The sequence below is a fragment of the Tubulanus polymorphus genome, chromosome 1, assembly GCF_964204645.1.
Source record: "Tubulanus polymorphus chromosome 1, tnTubPoly1.2, whole genome shotgun sequence".
NCBI classification, from domain to species: Eukaryota; Metazoa; Nemertea; class Palaeonemertea; order Tubulaniformes; family Tubulanidae; genus Tubulanus; species Tubulanus polymorphus.
This window is the reverse complement of record NC_134025.1, coordinates 5,629,658-5,652,219: the sequence shown is the minus strand read 5'-3', so window position 1 is coordinate 5,652,219 and position 22,562 is coordinate 5,629,658. Positions and strand designations below refer to the sequence as shown.

The 22,562-nt window shown below is 37.9% G+C and overlaps 2 protein-coding genes across 2 annotated transcripts in view; one reads left to right on the top strand and one right to left on the bottom strand.

Moving 5' to 3' along the window:
• Positions 1-145: 145 nt before the first annotated feature.
• LOC141915522 (DNA polymerase theta-like) lies at positions 146-12,192 on the top strand. The gene is made up of 29 exons (XM_074807089.1): positions 146-204; positions 1,426-1,560; positions 1,656-1,741; positions 1,833-1,884; positions 2,019-2,655; positions 2,745-2,948; positions 3,045-3,199; positions 3,350-3,636; positions 3,746-4,236; positions 4,377-4,592; positions 4,704-4,843; positions 4,933-5,101; positions 5,178-5,335; positions 5,417-5,741; positions 5,838-6,081; positions 6,187-6,403; positions 6,475-6,657; positions 6,889-8,635; positions 8,738-8,884; positions 9,055-9,339; positions 9,448-9,660; positions 9,748-9,875; positions 9,948-10,142; positions 10,239-10,464; positions 10,552-10,736; positions 10,883-10,994; positions 11,094-11,218; positions 11,299-11,446; positions 11,852-12,192. The coding sequence occupies exons 3-29, from the start codon at positions 1,665-1,667 to the stop codon at positions 12,079-12,081; spliced, it is 7,296 nt and encodes a 2,431-aa protein (XP_074663190.1). The 5' UTR covers positions 146-204; positions 1,426-1,560; positions 1,656-1,664; the 3' UTR covers positions 12,082-12,192.
• Positions 12,193-16,563: 4,371 nt separating this feature from the next.
• LOC141905124 (proto-oncogene tyrosine-protein kinase ROS-like) overlaps positions 16,564-22,562 on the bottom strand; it is a 31,068-nt gene continuing 25,069 nt past the window's right edge. The window contains exons 38-39 of the mRNA XM_074793898.1: positions 22,353-22,465; positions 16,564-22,272 (exon numbers count right to left, since the gene is read on the bottom strand). Coding sequence (XP_074649999.1) covers positions 21,151-22,272; positions 22,353-22,465 — 1,235 coding nt within the window. The 3' untranslated portion in view covers positions 16,564-21,150. The remainder of the gene's footprint in view (positions 22,273-22,352; positions 22,466-22,562) is intronic.

Sequence of the window (22,562 nt, the reverse complement as noted above, 5' to 3'; positions counted from 1 at the left end):
AAATTGCTCTGCCCTGTTTTGTAAATATTGGAGTTTTGATAATTATTAAGTGGTTTTGCATTACGTTCATTAGAAAATAAATCGTGAGCGCGCTAGTTCGCAGTTGGTGGTGACCGTACAGTGCTGCCACCAAAATGGCCGCCGTCGAGGTGCCACTTGCGGGAAATTAGAACTTTTGCAGTTGTAAATTATCTTGATTATCTTGTTAGTTTCCCTTGAAAGTATCAATCGGTCATTTATTAATACAACATAAGTCTCCATCACCTAGCTCTTTGAGAAAATGTATGATTTATATACCCCAGTTAAGTTCATTACTTGTTCCTTATTCCTTATTCCAATTCCATTTTATTGAGAATTCATCTCCCAATAAGGATCAAGTAACATGTTACTTGTTCCTTATTCAGATTTTCTTGTTACTTATTGAGAATTCATTTCCCAATAAGGAACAGGTAATATGTTACTTGTTCCTTGTTACTTATTCAGATTTTCTTGTTATTTATTGAGAATTCATCTCCCAATAAGGAACAAGTAACAATAACATGTTACTTGTTCCTTGTTCCTTATTCAGATTTTTTTCGTCTTTACCGGTTCAATTTTCGTAACTTATTGAGAATTCATCTCCCAATAAGGAACAAGTAACTTGTTCCTTGTTCCTTATTCAGATTTTCGTCTTTACCGGTTCAATTTTCGTTACTTATTGAGAATTCATCGCCCAATAAGGAACAAGTAACTTGTTCCTTGTTCCTTATTCAGATTTTCGTCTTTACCGGTTCAATTTTCGTTACTTATTGAGAATTCATCGCCCAATAAGGAACAAGGAACAAGTTAGGCCTACTTGTTCCTTATTGGGCGATGAATTCCGAATAAGTAATGGAATAAGGAATAAGGAACAAGTAATGAACTTCACTGGGGTGATTTATATGCGGTTTTGTATATATAAGGCTGAATGTGAATAAGGCAATCGTGAATCATCCACACACGGGTGACAAGTAGTAGTCAGTAAGTTAAAGTAACCTGTCTGTGGTTTAGTTTCACGATCGGATATTTCCACGTTGGTATAAGCCCATCCGATTCCGATTATAAAAAGCTTACCGCCAAAAAAAAGACCTTTTTTTATAGGTGGTACCTAGGATACTGGGTCAAATCTTTGATTTTTACCCCCAGCTATCGTGATGAGCCCCTGTGCACAGTCCACACACAGCGGACCACAATACAACCAATAAAACCATGTCTGCGCCCAACAGCCAATGTCCAATCCATAGATGATGGTCATAGATACCAGCAGTACAGTATGGGTGATGGGTGGCTACACTCAGACATGGTCGGATATATCACAGGGCTTTTCACGACACAGGGCCCATTATTGTTGCTATCCAACTGTCCAATGAAATAGTACCGCTTGACATGCTTGACTTGATTTTTTAGTAATCCAATATCAGAACACAACCATCATGCCCCGGCCTCGCTGACTGATGCTGCACTTTGACTACAACAGTCTAATGACATACAACAGTGCCTCCTGGCAATAGTCAGAAAAACTTGTACCCAGCAAAGAGAAAGGTTGATTAGAATTTGTATTTCTTGTAGTTCTAACCTTTTCGTTTTTCATCCAAGTAAGGATAGAGATGATGCTTGAGTTTGGCTTATGATTTAAGAATATTCCGATGGAAGGAGGAAAGAGAAGATTTCTTGGTCGAATACCTGTGAACCAAACATATCCCACAAAAGTGAATAACATAAAGTAATGATTTGACCCATTATTGAAACTCATCACGCCAAAAAAGATCAAATGTGTAAAGATAATAATCTTTTCTGGCTTTTTGCTTTAACAGCACTTCAAATGATATTGATAACCAAAGAAAAGACAAGCAACAACATGAACAGGTACGCCTGAGTTACTATCATAAATGAATATTTCATTCAGGAGTAAGACTGGGTATTCTAAGCTTATCTATCGGTATATTAACTAAGCTTTGAAAAAATCCATTTCGCAAACTATTAACTTGGTCTGTTTTCAGAATGGTGGAATTTCCAATAATGACGTTCAGTTTGTTGCCGAGTTGTCTTTCAATTCATCTCTGGGAATGGATTTGGGTGATGATTTCTTCTCGGCAATGGATCAGATTGAGAACGCTTATCTCAAAGACAAAGAAGTGAATACTTTGAAAACAAGAAATACTACAACAGATCAAACTAAAATTCTGCATCAAATTGCCCCGCCAAATATTGGAGCCACAGATAAAAATGATAATAACCAAGATGGAAGTGATAAAAATCGAACAACTGATTGTGTTGTAAAAAGTATCATGAAAAGCGGTGCTGTTTGTGAGAATGAAAAGAAAAGAAGAATAAGTTTTCAAGTGGATGATGATTTGTTGAATAGTCAGGATTTGAATATATCGAATTTCTCTTTATTGGGTAGTCCATTACAAGTATCAACTCCAGCTGCATTGCGTTCAAAGAGTAATAATCGGCCAAATCAAATGTTACTGCAGTCTTTGAGAAATCGTAATACATCAGCTCGAGGAAGTGAAAATATTTATTTGAAATCAGATGTTACACCGCTGACAGTCGCTAATGATATACCAAAGAAAGAAAACAGTATCCCAACATTAAAACTGGGGAATATGGACCTAATTGATGATAATTCGATTGGTATGAAATACCTGTTTGCAATTTCAACTGGAAACTTTGGTTTTAGTGCCAAGCTTTTTTTACATGTTCTTTCGATAAATTCATTACAGGTTTCAATGTTGAACATATATCAGTTGCTTCCAACAAGCGGGAATCCATTTCCAAACATCAGTCATCCATTTCGAGAACCCCTGATAGAAAATTGCTAAGTTCATGGGGATTACCAGAACCTGTTCTGAAAAAATACACAGCTAAAGGAATCACTTGCATGTTTGATTGGCAGGCAGAATGTTTGAGCATAAATCGTGTTTTAGGTTGAGTTTCTTTTTAAACTGCTAGAAGTTCATTTCGTTTCATTTCAAAAATCTTCGTTTCCGATTGATCATGTTTTCATCAAAATGATATTTCAGCTGGTGGAAATTTAGTCTACTCAGCACCGACGAGTGCAGGCAAGACAATGGTTGCGGAAATACTTGTATTGAAACGCGTTCTTGAAACCAAACTCAAAGCTATTTTCATCTTACCATTCATCTCAGTGGCTCGGGAAAAGATGTTTTACTTACAGGTGAATAAATATGCGTATGTCTCGCCCACATTCTAGTAGAAATTGTTATGTTTGAATATATTTTTGACACGTAACTATTTTCAATTAACCCTACTTACAAACATTACAAGCAAATATGGAATAAAAGTTTGTCTTGTAATTTTTATGTAGGATATGTTTGGAGACGCTGGAATACGCGTTGATGGATTCATGGGTCATTTCAGTCCAGCGGGAGGTTTGAGTCGTGTTGATATCGCCATCTGTACGATAGAGAAAGCGAACAGTCTCGTTAACCGTCTGATGGAAGAGGGAAGATTAGGAGAACTGGGTGTAGTTGTCGTCGATGAGTTACATATGGTCGGCGATAGTCATCGCGGTTATCTACTCGAACTACTGCTAACTAAGATACAATATATAACTGGAAGTCTAGAGAAACCGGTTGTCAATACTAATGACAGGTTAGATAAACAACGGTCTCTCGCTTGTGACGTTCAATTTCATTTCTGTGATCACATTGTCATCTTGTTACCATTCATTAATCTTCACCTGTTCGAAATCTTTCAGCAGTGTTTCAATGATTGAAAATCCAGTGCAGATAATTGGAATGAGTGCGACGCTGCCTAATCTGGAACTATTAGCTCATTGGCTCAACGCTGACTTGTATAAGACCGATTTTCGTCCGGTGCCCCTCACGGAGTGCATCAAAATTGGCACGACTATCTACAACAATCAAATGTTGAAGATACGTGATTTATCTATCGGTGAAACGATTCGAGGCGATGATGACCATATCGTTCCATTGTGTCTTGAAACCGTCGTCAATCGTCATTCTGTTTTGGTATTTTGTCCGACGAAGAATTGGTGCGAAAAACTGTGCGAGACGGTGGCTCGTGAATTTTACCGTCTGTTACACGAGACGAATAATGTTCAAACCACGGATCTGAATTTGGATATGAGTCGTTTGCAAGATGTCGTTGAGCAATTGAAGAGGACGCCAACTGGTTTAGATGTCATGCTCGGAAGATGTGTTCCATTCGGTGTAGCATATCATCATGCAGGTATAAATCTATAATTTTATTACCGAATTTTGTAATGAAACAATGCACCCAAACTATGGTCTTTAAATGTGATACAAAGGGGCCCACTTTTCCCCAATGTTCATGATGGTATTTAATTGAAGTTTTTCTTCTGATTTCAGGATTAACGTACGATGAACGAGATATCGTAGAAGGTGCGTTTAAGATGGGAAGCGTGCGTGTTTTAGTCGCGACTTCCACTCTCTCGTCGGGCGTTAATTTACCGGCACGTCGTGTTATCATTCGCACTCCGGTGTTCTACGGCGGGAAACTTGTTGATACATTAGTTTATAAACAGATGATCGGACGAGCTGGAAGAAAAGGAGTTGATACGGAAGGTCAGTTTATTTCTCATTCAGTCTACTTGTAGCAGCTTGAAATCGTACGTTTCGTCAGAACCTTGTACATGTATTGTGATGATAATTGTGATGCTAATCATGTACTCATAGGTGAAAGTATATTAGTCTGCAAACCGAATGAACGTAGTAAAGGTATTGCATTGATTACTGCTGAGTTGGAGCCGGTGAAAAGTTGTCTCTTTCGTCGACAGGAAGGTCTGAGTTCGAGCATGAAAAGGGCCATGTTAGAGGTGAGCACAGGAATTTGATTCTTGATTAGTTGGTTGATTATTATCCAGTTACCTGCTATGAAGTAAAACAATACTGTTTTACCCATAAGGTTGTTGTCAGTGGTGTGGCTAAAACGCCAGAAGATTTAGACAGATACGCTCGATGTACAATGCTTTCAGCGTCTATGGAAACTGAAGAGAATGTCGCTTCTACACCAATTCAGGATTGCATTAAATTTTTGCAAGATAACGAGTTCATTGTCTTAAAGTCAAATGAAGGTAAGCAAAAATACGTAAACTCCACTGTCAATCGGTTGGAAAGTAGTGAATAATGTCCACGTAATCTTGTTTTCAGCTGATGGTAATTTGAATGAACAATATTTTCCCACTCAACTCGGTTCTGCTGTATTGGCTTCTTCGATATCTCCGGATGAAGGTTTGGCTGTATTCGCTGATCTTCGTAAAGCTCGGAAAAACTTTGTTCTCGAATCCGAACTTCATGTTATCTATCAGGTTTGTTTCCCATTATTCGATAAGGCTTCCGCTTAGAGATCTGATATCTGTCATTGAAGGTTATGTCTTTGTTTCTTTTAGGTTACGCCTATATTTTCAAGTGACCTGTCATCAGGAATTGATTGGTATCAGTATTTATGTATGTGGGAGGCACTATCTCCTAGTGATCGCACTGTGGCAGAACTAGTCGGAGTCCAGGAAGGCTTCCTTACGAAAGCCGCTCATGGTCGCATGCTGCTGAAGACCAGTCAACAGCTTCGAAGCCATGCGATACACACGCGGTTTTATCGCGCGTTAGTACTGCGAGACTTAGTGCAGGAAATGCCACTGCCGGACGTTGCAATGAAATATAGATGTAATAAAGGCGTTTTACAATCATTGCAACAGTCAGCAGCTACCTTTGCCGGTGAATTATTCTAACTTTTCAATTAAAAAATGCAGTACATTGCCTCTAATTATCCTTGTGTATAATAAGTTGTATGTGAATATTGTTTTGTTGTAGGAATGGTGACTGTATTTTGCAGTCGGCTTGGCTGGAATAATTTGGAGTTGTTGTTGGCGCAGTTTCAAAGTCGTCTGACGTTTGGTGTGCAGAGAGAGCTGTGCGATCTGGTGCGAATATCTCTGTTAAATGGTCAACGAGCTCGTATCATGTTTAACAGTGGTTATCAGACGGTAGCAGCTCTAGCTACTGCCAAACCATCTGATATTGAACGTATATTGCGGAAAGCTGTGCCATTTCAAAGGTAAAACTATGAATTTCAATTGATAAGAGGTTGTGTTTAGCTTGAATTAACTTATCGAAACGTTTAGACCACTTTCATGCGAAAACTGAATTTCTTTCGATTTAGTAAGAAAACTGGTGAGAATGAAACTGAATGGGAAGCTGAACAAAGACGAAAAAAGTCGCACTGTATTTGGATGATGGGAAAAACTGGTTTGACTGAGGCTGAGGCAGCAAATGTTATTATTGATGAAGCACAGAAATTGTTGCAGATGGAGCTTGGTGTTTCTGCTATAAGATGGAATGAAATTTCAAATAAACCTAAGATTCTTCCAAGAAAAGAGGTAAGTTACACTTAAGACGCATGATTTTGGGAGGTTATGCTTCTAATCTTACTGATATTTTGTGAATTTAGCTCGATGAACCAGTTTGCCTCAGTCAGCCGTTTGAGGTGTGCGAAGATAAGAAAGTGGTAACGTCGACTGAGTTGAAATCAAAAACCAAAGAACAACAAAATAATCAGCTTACAAATCTTCCTGAAGAACTGACAAATGAAGCAAAGGTTAAAACTAAGAACGATGTGTCAAATAGGTCCAGTGTAAAACTACCACTGCAAAGAGATGCCACTCAGTTGAACCAGGAGAATATTATCAATAATTCAAAATCTGAGTTGGAAATTGAAATTGAATTGGGAGATGATGATGTTGATAATGTGGTGGAAAGAGTTGCAGCTGAAACAACTCCACATAAAATGTCTAAAAGTGTTGTGAGCGCTAACAAAATTAAATCACGGTTAAAATCTGATGTAACAGTGGACATTTCTCCTCAGAAGGAAGGTTTTAAATTAAGCAGTTCAGATACCAAATTAACTGATGAAGCTCAACCAGTAAATAACAAGGAAATAGTTACTAAAGGCTTGTTTGTTGGGAATATTTCTGATTCGTTCAATGATAGTCTCATATTTAATACTCAGTTGGAGAGGGCTGTTCAGGCTGTTGAGAAAAACTTTGTTCCTGATAGTGTTGATAAAACTCATTCTAGTCAAACTAGTGCTGTGATATGTAAAGTAAATGAAAAAGCTGTAGATAGCGAATCCGTTAAAAGTCTGAACAATGATAAACATCAAAGCAGTAAATGTGATCTTAGTTTACAACATGACGGAAGGGTTTTGAATTCTCAAGAGATGTTTTCTCCGGCTGCTAACAGTGTTGACCTCGTAGCTAATTCGCAGCCGCTGTTTTCTGATGAACGTCCACTTCCTTCATCACGCAGAGTGGCTTTTCATGATAGTCCTATTCCTGTGATCAATGATCCAAAGCCTGTGAATGATCTAGCGAATTCAATGATATTAGATTCGGAATTGGATGAATTTATGCAGCAGTATTGTACTTACCATCAGCCTAAAAATGATAGTAATACAAAGCTCAATAGTGCTCAAGAATTTGATTCTCCTTTATCCGTCAAGGGAAATTTTTTAGACGACGGGGTGATAATGAGCCAAGATCCTTTTTCCGACGCTTCGTTTTCTGACAATTCAGTCGCTGAATCGGCGAAGAAATGTCAACAAAAATCGAAACATGAGCGATCTAGGTCTTTTGAATTAATTGAATCTCAGGAATTATTCGCTGCTAGTTGTTACGAACGTGAAATATTCGTTGATGAAGATGAAGAAATCCGAGGCAATTTCGACGACAGAGACAATCACCCTACACCTCATAAACTTCACACAGAAATTGATACCAAACTACAGGATGATATTGCAGCTGCAATGAATATGAGTGACTCATTTCCTTGTGTACTGAATGCTGATAATAATAAGTTAGGTGAAGCTTCGACAATGACAACACAATTGAAAGATGATTTCGCATTTGCCGCTCAAATGGATGACTCCGATGTATTTTCACCAATACCTATTCAGCGGTGCCCTGTCAAAAGTAACAAACAAGCTCTGAATCCATTGTGCAAGTTGAATTTCTCAGAATTAGATAAACATATTGAGTCACCTGTCCAGCCAGATAACAAAAAGATTATTCCTAGTCCTAATTCTAGTCATAATGATAGTGCAGGCAGTGAATGTATACCTCCTACTCCACCAAAAGAATCTGTCGCTCCTAATGTTAAATACTCTACGCGGAAAGGTAATTTGATGACTGATGTAAAGAGTACTTCAACCTGGAGTAAAAGAGGTGAAAAACGATCGGGTCAGTCTACAGACAGTCACCCAGCAGCTAAACGTCAACTCATTGAGATGAGTAATGATACCTCACAGGCGAAGAATGATACTCAGTTTAAATTAGATCAGTTGTTAGAAGACGTTGAGAGCAGCGATGATGACAATGAAGGCGATACTTCACAGGATATAGATCAACCATCTCGTATTCCTCCAGCAACTGATGATGATATTCCGTGCACAAACACGTCATTCTCGATCATCGACGTAACTGCGAATAAAAAGTTGTTTTCAACGTTTTGCCGCGAGTGGAGAAGTAAACCTTATTTCTCCATTGCGCTGGCCTGTGAAGATATGCCTAAAAAGCAACCTGTGGTGACAAAGATTGGTGGAAACTTCAAGAAAAGTAAGTAAGACAATGGCATTAATGACAATCTTTCATCATTGTTTTATTTGCAGGTAGTAACTGTAGTGGATGTTGTTGTTTTTTTTGTCATTTCTGATTTAGGTAAGAAGAAGAACAATTATAACGACATAGATGAAGAATTGGTCAGACTTCAAATCCATGGAGTGGAAAGAACCATAGTGGGCATGGCTGTCTGCTGGGAAAACAGAGATGCTTATTATATTGCCTTTACGAATCATCGACAGCAAGGTAGGGCTGCTGCTGGACAATTCATTCCTCCCCTTGAATCGAATATTACCAGGTATTCCTACTATTGAATACCCTGTCAAATGTGTTGAATCTTAGGAGTGAATTTTTGGGATCTGCAGGTCAAGCGGTCAAAAATCAAAAGTCAAAAAGTTTCATTGATTATTATACAGATCTTGATGATAGTTTAGCACCAGCGGCTATAGACGATGAATTGTCTCTCGACTGTAGATTGCAAGTGGTGCAAACAGTACTACAATCTTCCAAACCTAGAACTGTAATTGCATTCGATGTTAAGGAACAATATAAAGCACTGTCAAGGACCTGTGATGTTGTTCCCCGCGCAAAATTCGAGGATCCTAAAGTAGCGTTGTGGTTGTTTGATCCCGGGGCTCGAGAGAAGACTCTTCATGGCATGGTGACCAATTTTCTACCATTTGATGTACATCTTTTAGAGGGTAATGATAATGATATATTTAGAAACCAATATAAACTGAAGAAATGAAAAACAAACTAATACATCTTAGGGTATATAACAGTAATTTCCTGTTCTATATCCATTGTAGCTGTAGGAGGTGGTATTGGTCTTGCAAGTCTAGGAATGACCACTAAGAATCCTGGACCTGGTCGTGTTCGAGCTGCTACTGAATCTGTATTAGTACTTCATTTGATGCAATATTTCAACAATAAACTGAAAGAGGATAATTTATTCACTTCATTTCATGAAATCGAGATGCCTTCTGTGATTTGCCTAGCTAGAATGGAAATGAATGGCATGGGTAAAGATATTTCATTTAAATGCAATTGTATATTCAAAGATATTCCTGCCTCAATTGACTTATAGAATGAATATTGATACATTATAGGATTCAGCCATGATATATGTGAGCAACAGAAAAATGTGATGCAAATGAAATTGACAACGTTAGAAGTGGAGGCGTATCGATTGGCCAACCATTCGTTTTCTTTAAGTTCCCCTGAGGATGTTGGCCAGGTAAGTTCATTTGGTTTTCATGCATAAACAAGATCTAAGAAGTCCTTTATCATACTTTCGATTATGGTTTAGGTATTGTTCGTGGAGTTAGGACTACCTCCGAGTGGTGATCCCGCTGTACCTGCTTGTATACCGAAAAAAGTTCGTGGGGGCCGTGGACAAAATGCTTTCAGTACTTCGAAGGATATCCTGTCTAAATTGGTCAACATGCATCCGCTCCCAAGCATCATTCTAGAATGGCGTAGAATCAACTGTGCATTAACAAAAGTGAATATAAATGAAAGCAACCTGTGTTACTCGCTGCACTCAATATTTCAAGTTAGAGAAATAATCTTCAGTTCATCATGATTTTATCAATTATAGGTTGTTTATCCGTATATGAAATGTCGCCAATTCAACTCCACGCTGGAAATGGATCGTATTTACAGCGTAACTCAAACTCATACGGCAACGGGACGTGTCACAATGTCCGAACCAAACTTTCAGAATATCCCGAAAGATTTCGACATCCAAACGAAACCGGAAGATAGTGTATCGGGTGAACATATTACAGCTGTCAGTATGAGACATGCATTTCTACCATTTAAAGGTGACATAATATCTTTCAGTGGTCTTCATTACAACTAGTTAAAATTACTGAAAAAACGACGTACAACGTTTACTATTTTACTAATAGATGGAGTGATTGTTGCTGCTGACTATTCTCAGTTGGAGTTGAGAATGATAGCGCATCTATCTGGTGATATGAAGCTGATTAGAATTCTAAACAGCGGTGAAGATGTGTTCAAACAGATTACAGCTCAATGGAAAAACAAGGACGTTCATGAAGTCACAGCTGAAGAACGGCAGCAGGCAAAACAGGTGTGACATCCAAAAGATTTGAAGATGCATTTGTAGAAAGTTACAATTGTCAGCATTTTACTTCAAACACGTCATCAAATAATTCTGTCTAAAATATTTTTGCTTGTGAATGTACTTTACTATGCGTATTATTCCTTGATTGACAGATCTGTTACGGTATGATTTATGGAATCGGACCAAAAGCTCTCGGTGAACAGTTGCAAGTTGACCTTGAAGAAGCTGCACAATTTATAGAGACTTTTAAGGCTAAATATACAGGTATATATAATTATGAAAGATACCGTATCAACTCCTGGGTTGATCAAGGTATTTAACTGGATACAATGTAATTTGCTCAAAATATCCTGTAATTTTCAGGAATGCGGTCATATCTGCGAGATACAGTTAATAAATGTCGGGATGTTGGTTATGTGCAGACATTACTTGGCCGTAAACGCTACCTGCCAGCAATTAAAGATACTAATCCTCATGCTCGAGCTCATGTAAGTTTACTCGATTGAATGAATAAGTGCTAACTTCAGTCTTGTATGATACATGATTAAAGGGAATATTTCTATTCCAGGCTGAGAGACAAGCAGTGAATACTACCGTTCAAGGTTCTGCAGCAGACATGGTGAAGAAGGCTATGATTAATATCGACGATGAGTTACAGCGAGTTTTTCCGAACTGTAGATATTCGCACACTCACAAATCCAATAATCCCTCCTCAGGTAAAAACATGACTTTCGTCATCCATGAAAATTATGTGACCTATGTTTCAATGTTTCGCAACTTAAGTTCTTCTCAGGATGGCCACTTACCTGGAAGTCAGGGATAAGTCGAGGAATAGTCAGAGAATTCTGTAAAATAGCTCAAAATCATGGAAAAGTCCGGGTTATTCGTTGAGGTTGCTAGATTGTACGTAAAATCAAACAGTGTTTCCGTCTATGACTTATGTATTAGATTGTGTTAATTGATTGGATTCTTAGCAGATCAAGTCCGTGAAAACAACGTGCATGTCCGGGAATAGGGCCAATTCAAATAAAAGTAGCCACCCTGTTTCAGTACATAGAATTGATTATTGGCTTAAATCTTTTTGTTACGATCCTTTAATAAAGAAAATGTTGTTTTTGTAGATTCGTTGAGAAGACACAGTCGACGATTGAGCAATCATCATCTATCAGGAGCGTTCTTCATTCTACAATTACACGACGAACTGATATATGAAGTTGCCGCGTCTGATCTGATACGAGTCGCGCAAATCATCAAAACGAACATGGAAAACGCGATGCAGTTATCCGTAAAATTCCCTGTGAAAATTCAAGCGGGACCTACGTGGGGTTCGTTAACCGAGTTGGAACCTTGATCAAACAATGACAGAGATGAAATAACTACAAATTTATATTAATTGATCTTTATCTCAAATGTATAGAATGTTAATGAAATTGCAATTAAAATGTATTTATTTATTACTGATGTCTATTTCATCCATTAACATTTGTGATAAATTTGTATAAAACATTATATATTTTTTCTAGTGAAATGAACTATTTATTTGAAATGAATACATAGCTTTGTATATAGCTATGAATGGAATATGATTATTTATGTTGAATGAAATGTGCCAAATGGCTTTAAAATGAATGGAAAATGAAATGGAAAATGATTCAATATTTGAAAATGATTGACAATGTGTACTCAATGACAGTGTACAGAATTTCGAAATAAATTATAAAAAGTATGATTAATCTGGAGATATACTAGTTATTAGTTAATTATTTCTTTGCGACAGTTTTTTCTTGGACCTTTGCTTAATTATCGAAAAGTCCCAATGCCAGGAAGTCGATCGGAAACCATCTTAATCTTAGCATATCAAACTTAGAGGATTGATTTGATTCCTTGCATTAATTTGGCAAGGTCGATACGTATGAATTCTAACCCACTGAAGATGAGTTACAAGATTGTCTTGTTTGTGTCAAATAATAGTTTTTCCATAATTTTTTGCATAAGCGTCGTAATGCTTTTAAGATTCTATTAGATTTTATGCAGAATTGATATCAAAGTATAGCGTCGAAGCTTCCTACTTTTTTGTTTCGTTCAGCCTTCGGGACATAAATGCGCAGATATCGGCAGTTTTTCAGAGCTTCCATTTCTTTAGATAGCTGTCCAGTTGAATGTCGTTGTATATCTTGTTGATAACGATTTTGTGTATTTCTGAATACGTTCTGAGTTTGAGCTGGTGATAAGCCCGATCTGTTCGCCGTGAATCGATCGTCCGTCTCCTGATGTTTTAGGTCGTCGTCAATCTTATGCAGAAATTCGTTGACTTTCATGAAACTGCTTTGAGTGGCTACCTCCTACAAAAAATTTTTTCCTGGTTGACAAGTATATGGTCTAGCATGGGTCCATGTTGATAATGAAAATGGTTGTGGATCTATTATTACATAAGAGATATTCTAAATGAAATGTCCATGACTTGATGATCGCTTACCGCTTGGTGTTTCAATTCCTTCGTCGATATACATCGTTTTTTCCATTTATGAGAGGATCGACTGTGTAATAGATGTTCACTTTCATCTTGATCATTTAATTTTATTGATACGTTACTGACCAGTGGTGGGCTTGGTGTATGTCCTATCGATAATGTATCGCCATGACCGGCATCAACTTGCCCTGGACACGATGAAGCTCTCGGTTGTTCGTCCCTAGGACTGACCAATGGTGACGGCGATCTGGACCTACTATCGTTAGAATCTGGAGTTAACGTTCTAGCAACTACCATCTTCTTCAGAATTTGTTTCCGTAAATCTCCCGTACCCGGGACTGCCAGGTGTGCACTGGTTGTTGACGATCTGCTGTCTATTGACTCGTTCGATGAGGATGCTACCGATGAATTGCTGAAACCGGCATGTCGAGAGCTCCCCTTACGATGGAGTAAACCCGATGAAGATGCGTTGTCGATGTGGTGAAGGCTTCCCGAAGAAGGAGTCCACGCTCTAAGAATACAGCTTGGATTACGCATCATAGACGAAGGTGTTGGTTGAACATTGACCGTCGAGGACCCCTTGCTTACTTCTTCATGCGTTGATTGTTTGAATCTATATTCGCATGCCAAACATTGCGCTTTAGTATGGTGAATATTTTTGTAAAGGGACGACGCTTTCGGATCCAGAACTGCTGCCCTGCTTCCTCGGGTCGCTTTTGATGTATACGATGGTCGGTAAAGGTCGGACGGAGTCAAAGACAATTTACCGGCGGTAACTCCTGTATTGTCGTTATTCCTTCTAGCAGAACCAGATTCTAAGTGCCAGACATATTCGTTCTCATGAGCTCTGAGATACTGATGTTTTCCCACCATCGGCTTTCCGTCTGAACCTTTGTTGTTCTTCTTTACTAATGTAGTACTTCGATGCCGTTTCGCAGCTTTAATAAGTTCAGTTACCATTTTTTCAACTTCGTCCATTTCTTTTTGGTACTCCTCGTCGTTCATCATTTCCCCTTGTTCCGCTGACTCAGTATCGGGATCGCTCGATAGTTTACGAAAAGACCCCACATTGTGATCGTGTTTTATCGATGAGGTCGATATTGCTTGATTGATATCGTTTATTTGGCTTTTCAGACGACATATCGACCTTGACAATCTAACTCCCTCGCTTGGCCTAGGATCTCCGTTGGCTTTAAAATGGAACCCAACCTGCACGAAGCTATCATCTCCTGTATCCCCAAGATCCTGAGTGCTTTTTTTCTTTATAATTGTAGTCGAGCTTTTTCTGTCCTTATTATACTTACGACAGGTCAGTTTAAGAATGTGTTGAGAACTGTTAAGTCTAGCCAACGCGATCTTTCTCTGTCTTTCCAAACCATCTAATTCTTTGGCCAGTTTTCTTTCTTCGACCACATTTTGTTGGCACTCGATGACTCTTGCCCCGAAAAATGAATCATCGGGGTCTCGTCCCCTGAGAGCCATTTCATTTTCGCGTTCAGTATTTGTCAGATAACGCTTCAATGATAACAACTTTGTTTCTGGTGCCGACATTTTGCGGCTATGCAATTATTTTCACATCACAACCGTTACTATGTTACCAGTCAAGGTGATATGACCATGCATTTCATTCTAGAACATAATATAGAAAAAAAACTTGGTTCATCCCGCGGGCTCCTCCGATACAATATTTGTATACCAGTACAAGCCGGTAATTAAATCAGAATATAAAACCTCGGCAACACCAAAAGCCTAGATATATACGCCAGAAGAGATACAATAATTACGAAAGAATTTAATTCATTTTCATATCTTGTGTATATTTTGTTATATTTTCTTTTAATAAAATATTTACAATTTTCATATCGTCACATTAATATAATGCACAGTTTGTGAAAGTTCTTTGTACATAGCACCGCATAATTAATATCCCTGATGAGAGACGTCCCATATCTTTCAACACCTTGTACATTTTAGTCCATGTTCATCGAAATACGTTACTGGTCGGTAGTAGACTCCTCGTTTGGCAACTGGTACCGATGTCGGACGACTGGCCGCTGGCTGCTTCGCCGGTCTTCGAATTCCAAATTTAGATATCATTCCAGTGATCGGAGAGCCTAGTACAGCCGCATTTGCGTTTACGGGTTTTCGCTGTTCGTTCATCTGGCAACTGATCGGTCGATGCATCGGCGTCGAAGAACAAATTGGTCGCGGACGCTGCACCGTCAAATACAGACGCTTTGGACTCACTACAGGCACTGCCACATGCTTTGGACTCACTACAGGCAGTGCCACTTTTTGGTGATGGCGGACTGGCGAATTCTTCTGCCGTAATTCGAAGATTTTATGCACCATAGCTTGGTCTTTACTCTTGAGATTCTTCAACTTCTCGCGGATTCTGTCGAACTTTTTGTTTCGCAGTTCATGTTCGATGTCCCGTACCGAATATTCTATCGAAGAATTGGAGCTGCTTTCAAACATAGACGCGTTGCCGCTATCCGAACTGCACGACACTGGTGACGGCTGCGGTTGGATTTTCTGTCTTTCGAATTTCACCGCTTTTCTGTTTTTATTCATCTTGGAAGACGACTTAATCTTTCGTAGAGTCTTCAATCCAGGAAATCGAAACGTTCGCTTGTCAGAATTACTCGCCATCTTGAAACGCTCGGCTATTTTCTATGTTGTCTATACGAGTTCTGTGAACTGAATGATGAATTTCACACTTGTTATCTAGAATATATATAGCACCTGATCATCGATTGACCGGTTGATTGGCAATTTATCTAAATTAATTAAGTAACTAATGAACTGTTAACAACGTGAATGGCAGGGCGTCACTAATTACTGTTTCGTCACTCGTAGCGTGTCACCGACTGTGACTTGTTATCATAGTAATTAGTATAAGTGTGCCAGAAAAAGCTTCAACTCCAATAGCGATTAATTACTACCATCTTCATCAACGTAAACAGAGCCTTGCACTGTTACTGTAATTAAGATAGTTAAATATCCATTAAACTACCGTGCATGTTTCGATTGGAGCAGAGGTATTTAATTAGCATTTGAGTAACTAATGAAGGGTAGTAGTATATTTTGAATAGAATTTATTCTCGTCAAATTTCAATCGTGGGATTTATCATTTTATGAAGACTTCACGGATACTGAGATTCAATTATTTATTTTCAATTAGGCAAAATTTTGTATGAATGATAAATATCAAAATAAGATGAACTGAAATATACCACCCCCTCTGCATAACTTAATAAATAGATCACAATAGAAAGTTCTTCAGATCTGTTCAACCATCACATATTTGAATATTTTGGCTCTGAACCACGAGGAATAAACAACGAGTATTCCTTTTTTCATATACTTTATTCATATGCTTGAATGAAAGGTGGACGAAGCACCTTTTTACAAAACTATACAATGACACTATATAATTTTATTTAGTAATAGTGCGACTCGGTAACATTAAATTAATCAACCACTTGAAAATTGACACTGAATTCAATTTATGATTTCATTTCCATTTTATACAACTCATATCAATATTATGTACAACATAAGGTGGGATAAAAACCACAAGACAACGATACAAAAATCAACAAATGAGGATTCGAAGTATTGACTATATTGGTGACCCTTCTCAGAGTTGACTAAAGGCATCCTCTCCATTTGAGTGTCGATAAAGACGTAGAAGTTTTACGTCCTATTTTCGCAAAGTGTAAGGTTTTACATTCTCTGATGACAATATTCCTGTTTTGGTTCAGTCATGTTCGTTTTAGAGTCCATGGTTCAGTGGAGTGGTGTTAGTGGCTGGAGGCCCGTCCGGATAAAACTGACTGATTCAGTTTGGTAATCAAATACCTTTCGAATGCCAAATCATCCAGTTTTGTTAAGTCCCGGAGTAAGCCCCTTTTTATACTAATCATTCGTCTGATTACACATTTGTGCCTGACGTCGGTACACACGCGGTGAAGATCTAAATCACAATGGATGCAGTGTAGGGCCTGAAGCGTCCTTGAAAAGAGAATAGTCACCAATACGTACGCACACACGTATTCTGATAAATTATGTACATGTACAGCACACCAGTTTTGGCAGTGATGTAAAATGCAGCAGTTGGCTTTGAAAACCCAATTCTACACACATTATAAATGCAATACAAAAGCACCATTTGCTTTAGACTACGGCCATAAAAAGTTTCTTTCCTTTTTTTCAGAAAAAAAAAGAATCGGCATTGCAGGGTTCAAATAAGTATAATAGGTGTTTCAGATATGAGCGTTGTTTAAGCAAAAGATACGCAGTGTTATTTACTTGCAGATATAATGCAAAGCCCACCGATAATCTATTATATTTTACCTATTTAGAGTAACATGATCGAAGACAATTACGCTGAAGAAAGGCAGAATTTACAGAATTATAGTTATTCGAAAGACGTTATACTTGTACACAGTATTTTAGATTTTATACAGAGAAAAATCACGTCAAGAGTTGTCAAATTTCTCATAATTCAAGAAGACAGAGGTCTGAAGTCATTTCAGAGAGTTAAATCAAGCCGCAAGTTGGATGTGGCTGATAATACTGACTATAGCGAAGTAAAAGGCATTCAAATTAGCTTCCCGACTACTGAGCATAAAACAAATCGTTGGCAGAATATTGAGTATTAATTCAGGTACATAAAGTAAATTTTAACAAAATGTATAAAAATTGACTACAAAAAGATAGTAATCCCTTTTAGTGCTGGTGACGATACAATATTTCATTTGATGATGTGTGAAGATATTTGCAACACAGGATACTGTAAAAATTCACTGAACTGGGTGTTAGTTGAGCCAACTGTGGAACGATGAGGGATGAAAGGTTTGTCTGAATAAACAAGCAAAAGCTCAGAATCCGTGGAAAAAATACAATTTTTCAGTTGAAAGAAAACAAACCTTGTTTGATTACTGGAACTATCGTCCCAGGTATTGATGGCAAATCAATTTATACGTGATTGTCTAAAAGGACTAACGCCAATTGTTGCACACATGACTTTTGAACCAGGACCTGTCTCTTTCAGTAATCGTAACAATACAGGAGTAGGTTTATAACCATGAGCCAATTTGTTCCAATCTATATCTGATTTGTTTTCAAACTGACAGCAGCACTAAAAGGGCATAACGAATTCCACCACAAATATATATATACCCTTAAAATATACACACATGTACACAATATAATGAGTAATATCTAAACAAAATAAGTAATAATCTTACAGCTACCGTTTATGCAAAAAAATGTACATCCCGGCGCTGCAATTGAGCAAAAATCATTACACAACGAACTACGTATATATAATCCATACAAAACCAAAAATAACATAGAATACCAAAATGTAACATAACCCTTTAAAGGCACAGCATTCGCCGTTGCTGTTTTTTTTGTAGTACTTTACATTTTGAGTTCTTAGTTATGGATCTATTGTGGTGAGTCATCAATGCCAAATACTGGTCCACAATATCAGGTCATGCTGATTGTGTACAGATAATTATCAAGCCCGTTGGTGAGGGACGCTCGCGTCCAAACAAGCTTCATAATTACCTGTTTTTGAGCAGATAATCACATAAACAAATGATATATTATCGAAATAAGAAAACAATACAATACAACTGTTCACTTCGTAACCAGCAACAGAAAAAACAATGACTTCCCACTTAGTTTACCTTGTCATTTTTCATTCTATGCCACTTTCTCAATATTTTGATTATACAGTACCCGATAGACCCAATACACAATAAAATATATATTACAATATTATACGATGCGCGCAGATGCACATGTATATACGTGTATATATTATGTTATATAATATGTACTATAGATAGGAAAATGTATACACCTTATAATAATTATACAATTTATATAGTACATTTACACTTTTGACTATATTCATCATCGATTACTTTGTAACTGGGAGATTGGGAGCTTAGAAATCCCTGTTCGTAGCGACGAAACATTCGTGTTCACACCACCGATATACAAACTATACGACAATTTATTATCTTCATTAATATCATTACTAGACACAGGTTTTATACAGCTTGTTAATTAAGAGGCTTTATGTACAATTATCACCGATGACCAATAATTTCTTACAAGCTGAAGAAACTATGTGTTTCCTCTTTCGAGACAGTTTGTCACATCACATTTTCGATTGGAGTTTGATTGCCTTAATCACTAATAACTTTTCATTCAATGAGTGTTTCTATTAACGCCAAAAGGAAAGAGCAGAAATTCTATCCAAATCAGTAGATTTATCAACGGTAATCAGATTTATTTCTACAGCGTGGGCCTTCTCAACAAGTTAGCGCAATTGAATGGATTTTTTAACAAGTTTTTGTTTCAAATTTATCTTTATGCTCTGCAGTTTCATATCATATAGTAACAATGATATAAATGTTAATGTCTTTAATTTTTTTCTCATTGAAATCGAATTCACCATGGTGATCCTCAAATTTCACCTACAACCAAAGTATCCTTTATGCAAATACAATGATACATTGACGATTTCACCAAAAAGACAACATAAATTGTGTACAGCGTCTTAATTACTGGCCTCTCCTTTCTAAAGCAATACACCCATATTCACTAACATATCACGATCTAAATTTTGACATGCACATATGCCTCCATTCGAACAACATAATTTCTGAATGAAAATTTCTGGATGGGATTTATACTTACAAATTTTCTCTATTTTACACAATTTACGCTCGACTTTCGTAAGATTAGATCAGTATACATCCAGATAAAAAGACATATTATATTATATGATTTGGAAGGAAATTCATTTATCATATTCTCTCATTACATTTTCTTTATTATTCAACACTTAAAAAGCAGTATGCATGCGCTAAATTCGAAACAAAAAACTTATCAATATTTTAACAATCGTAAGAAGAAATATACAATAGTAGTACTCTTATGCTAAGTTTAAAATTTGGATTATCTTTTAAAGAATGAAAGAACCGAACAAAAACGAGTAGCTATCAATTCTAAGCCAATATGCCCATATACACGTATCACACTATAGGGTTCACCGAATGAGATCACCTACAATTGATCAACTATACGTTACTGAACTTGAACTGAAATTGAAGATCAACCCATCCAGACACATTTTTTCAATACGCTGCCATGCATCATTAAGGCAAATTGACGATAAAAACAATCAATTACAGTGACACTGAATACATCATAATATGCAAGCGGTACTTCGGTCTTTTTTGAAAAGTTGCCTTACGTGAATTCAGCAGTACAATGAAATGGTCCTATTGTGCGTGGGAGCTGCTCTCAGCTAATTTTGGAAAGCTTCGTCCCGAAATTTGTTGTCGCGTTCACCGAGTACAAAAAATTACATAGAAAACCAAGGACAATATACGTATTCATGAAATTGATGCAAAGATTGATTGTTACGATTAGTTTCAATAATATAAAACGAAGATGTTACAGAATGCTTTTCAGTTTACTCATGACCAAGAATATGAAGCTCATGGAACGATTTATCAAATATGTTTTGCTGTATGACATTCACAAGCTTTTTTTCAAACTTTTTTATTGGATATTTAGGATTTATAGCATCCAATTGTCAGAATTTCAAAGTAAAAAGCAACGAATACTCCATTTCATTGTGTTATCGAGTTGCTTTATTTTCACACTGCACATCTCGACTAAGCCACCAGATTAGATCAATCTGAAACCTTGTTGTGTGTTTCAATACACCATCGAATAATTTTGACATGCACACTATAACAACGTTCTGATCTTAACTCCCGACTGTCTGTCTGAATCGTAAAACAGACAACCAGCGGCTGAGACCAGTATAAAATATGTGTTCAGACAACAATCAACAATATGCCTGAAATCAACAAAAACAATGAGCATCACAACTGGGAATATATGAGAAAAATGTCAAATTCGTACGCATGGAACGTCTGGTTTCAGTTCACTTTCCTCGCCATGTCTTATGTTCATGTAGTCACCTTTACGTCGCGGTGTATGGCCCGGACTGATACGTGTTCCCATGACCGGCATGCGAGTGTAACTATTACCACCGACGTGTAACCCGGTGCATTCGTAATCGACTTCATTTAGTCTGCGATTATTCTTATAATCAAGTCTTTGCGGCCGCGATAGTCTTGGAGTATTTCCATTTGTCGCGTGTCGACTCGACCGACTGTGCCGCGATCGTTTCTGGGACCGTCTACGCCCGAGCGTATCACATTCGCTGTCACTCTCGGAATTTAGAGCCAATTGTGCATAGTTAATGGTCCCAGTGATTTTGCGGCCCGCACTTTGGCCGCAGCTTTGCGTACTACCAGATAATGGATCGTATTCATCATCCTCCTCTTCATCCTCCGCGTCATCGCTACTGATAGAGGAGTCCAGATCACTTGTCGGTAAGGGTGTGTAACTACGCTTACGTTTGTGGTGAATGATTTCTGGGCTGCTGATATCTTCAAGCTGCGTCAGACACATCGAGTCGGAAGTTTCATCATTCTCGCTTTTTATATCTTTGTTACTCTTCGTCTGCGTAGGGTCGATGTTGGCGATAAGTCCGTTCAATCGTGTCGGAGGATGTTTCTTGCGAACAGAATCCTGTCGATTGACGGGCGATGGACCAATCGTCGTTTGACTGTCGCTTGAGCTCAGCGGATGCGAAATGACGCTTTCGGAGCCTTGTAATTCGCGTGGAATAATCTCCTGATCGACGACTACTACTCGTTCAGCTGATTTACGCGAACGTGTTAGAGAATCAGCGGATAATGGCGGCGTCATCTCATGGCCCATCCGCGTACTAACGCTATCATCGTTATCACTGTCCGTCGCGTTATCCAAACCAGTTTGCGCAGGCGCTGCCGTCGGATCTGCGATTAGTTCCAGATATTTTGGCATCTCGCCTTGATTCGGTCTCAAATACCCCAACGCATCTAATCGTATGCATTCAGCCTCTTCTTGCGCTTTTGCCATATTGAACTGATTACTGTCAAATGAGAGCGCTCGTTTCATACGTCCATGTCGTGCGGTCAAATACTGTAAAATGCAATATTTCTTAGGTAAGGAAAAATCTCTTGGTAAGAAAAACACAGCTTTTGTGTCTTTAATTTGCTCACCTCATCTCCCACGGGACTTTGTGGTACAACACTATCATCATAACAACCGAACAACGTTCGTAATTTATGCTTACGTCTGGTAAGAATCTTCATAGAATCAGGAATATGGACAGCTGAAATCAACGAAAAGTTAGTACTTCAATTCCAATTTATAATAGGGCGAAACTATACTAAACAAATTTCATTTGTGCTATCATGGTGTATCTTGCA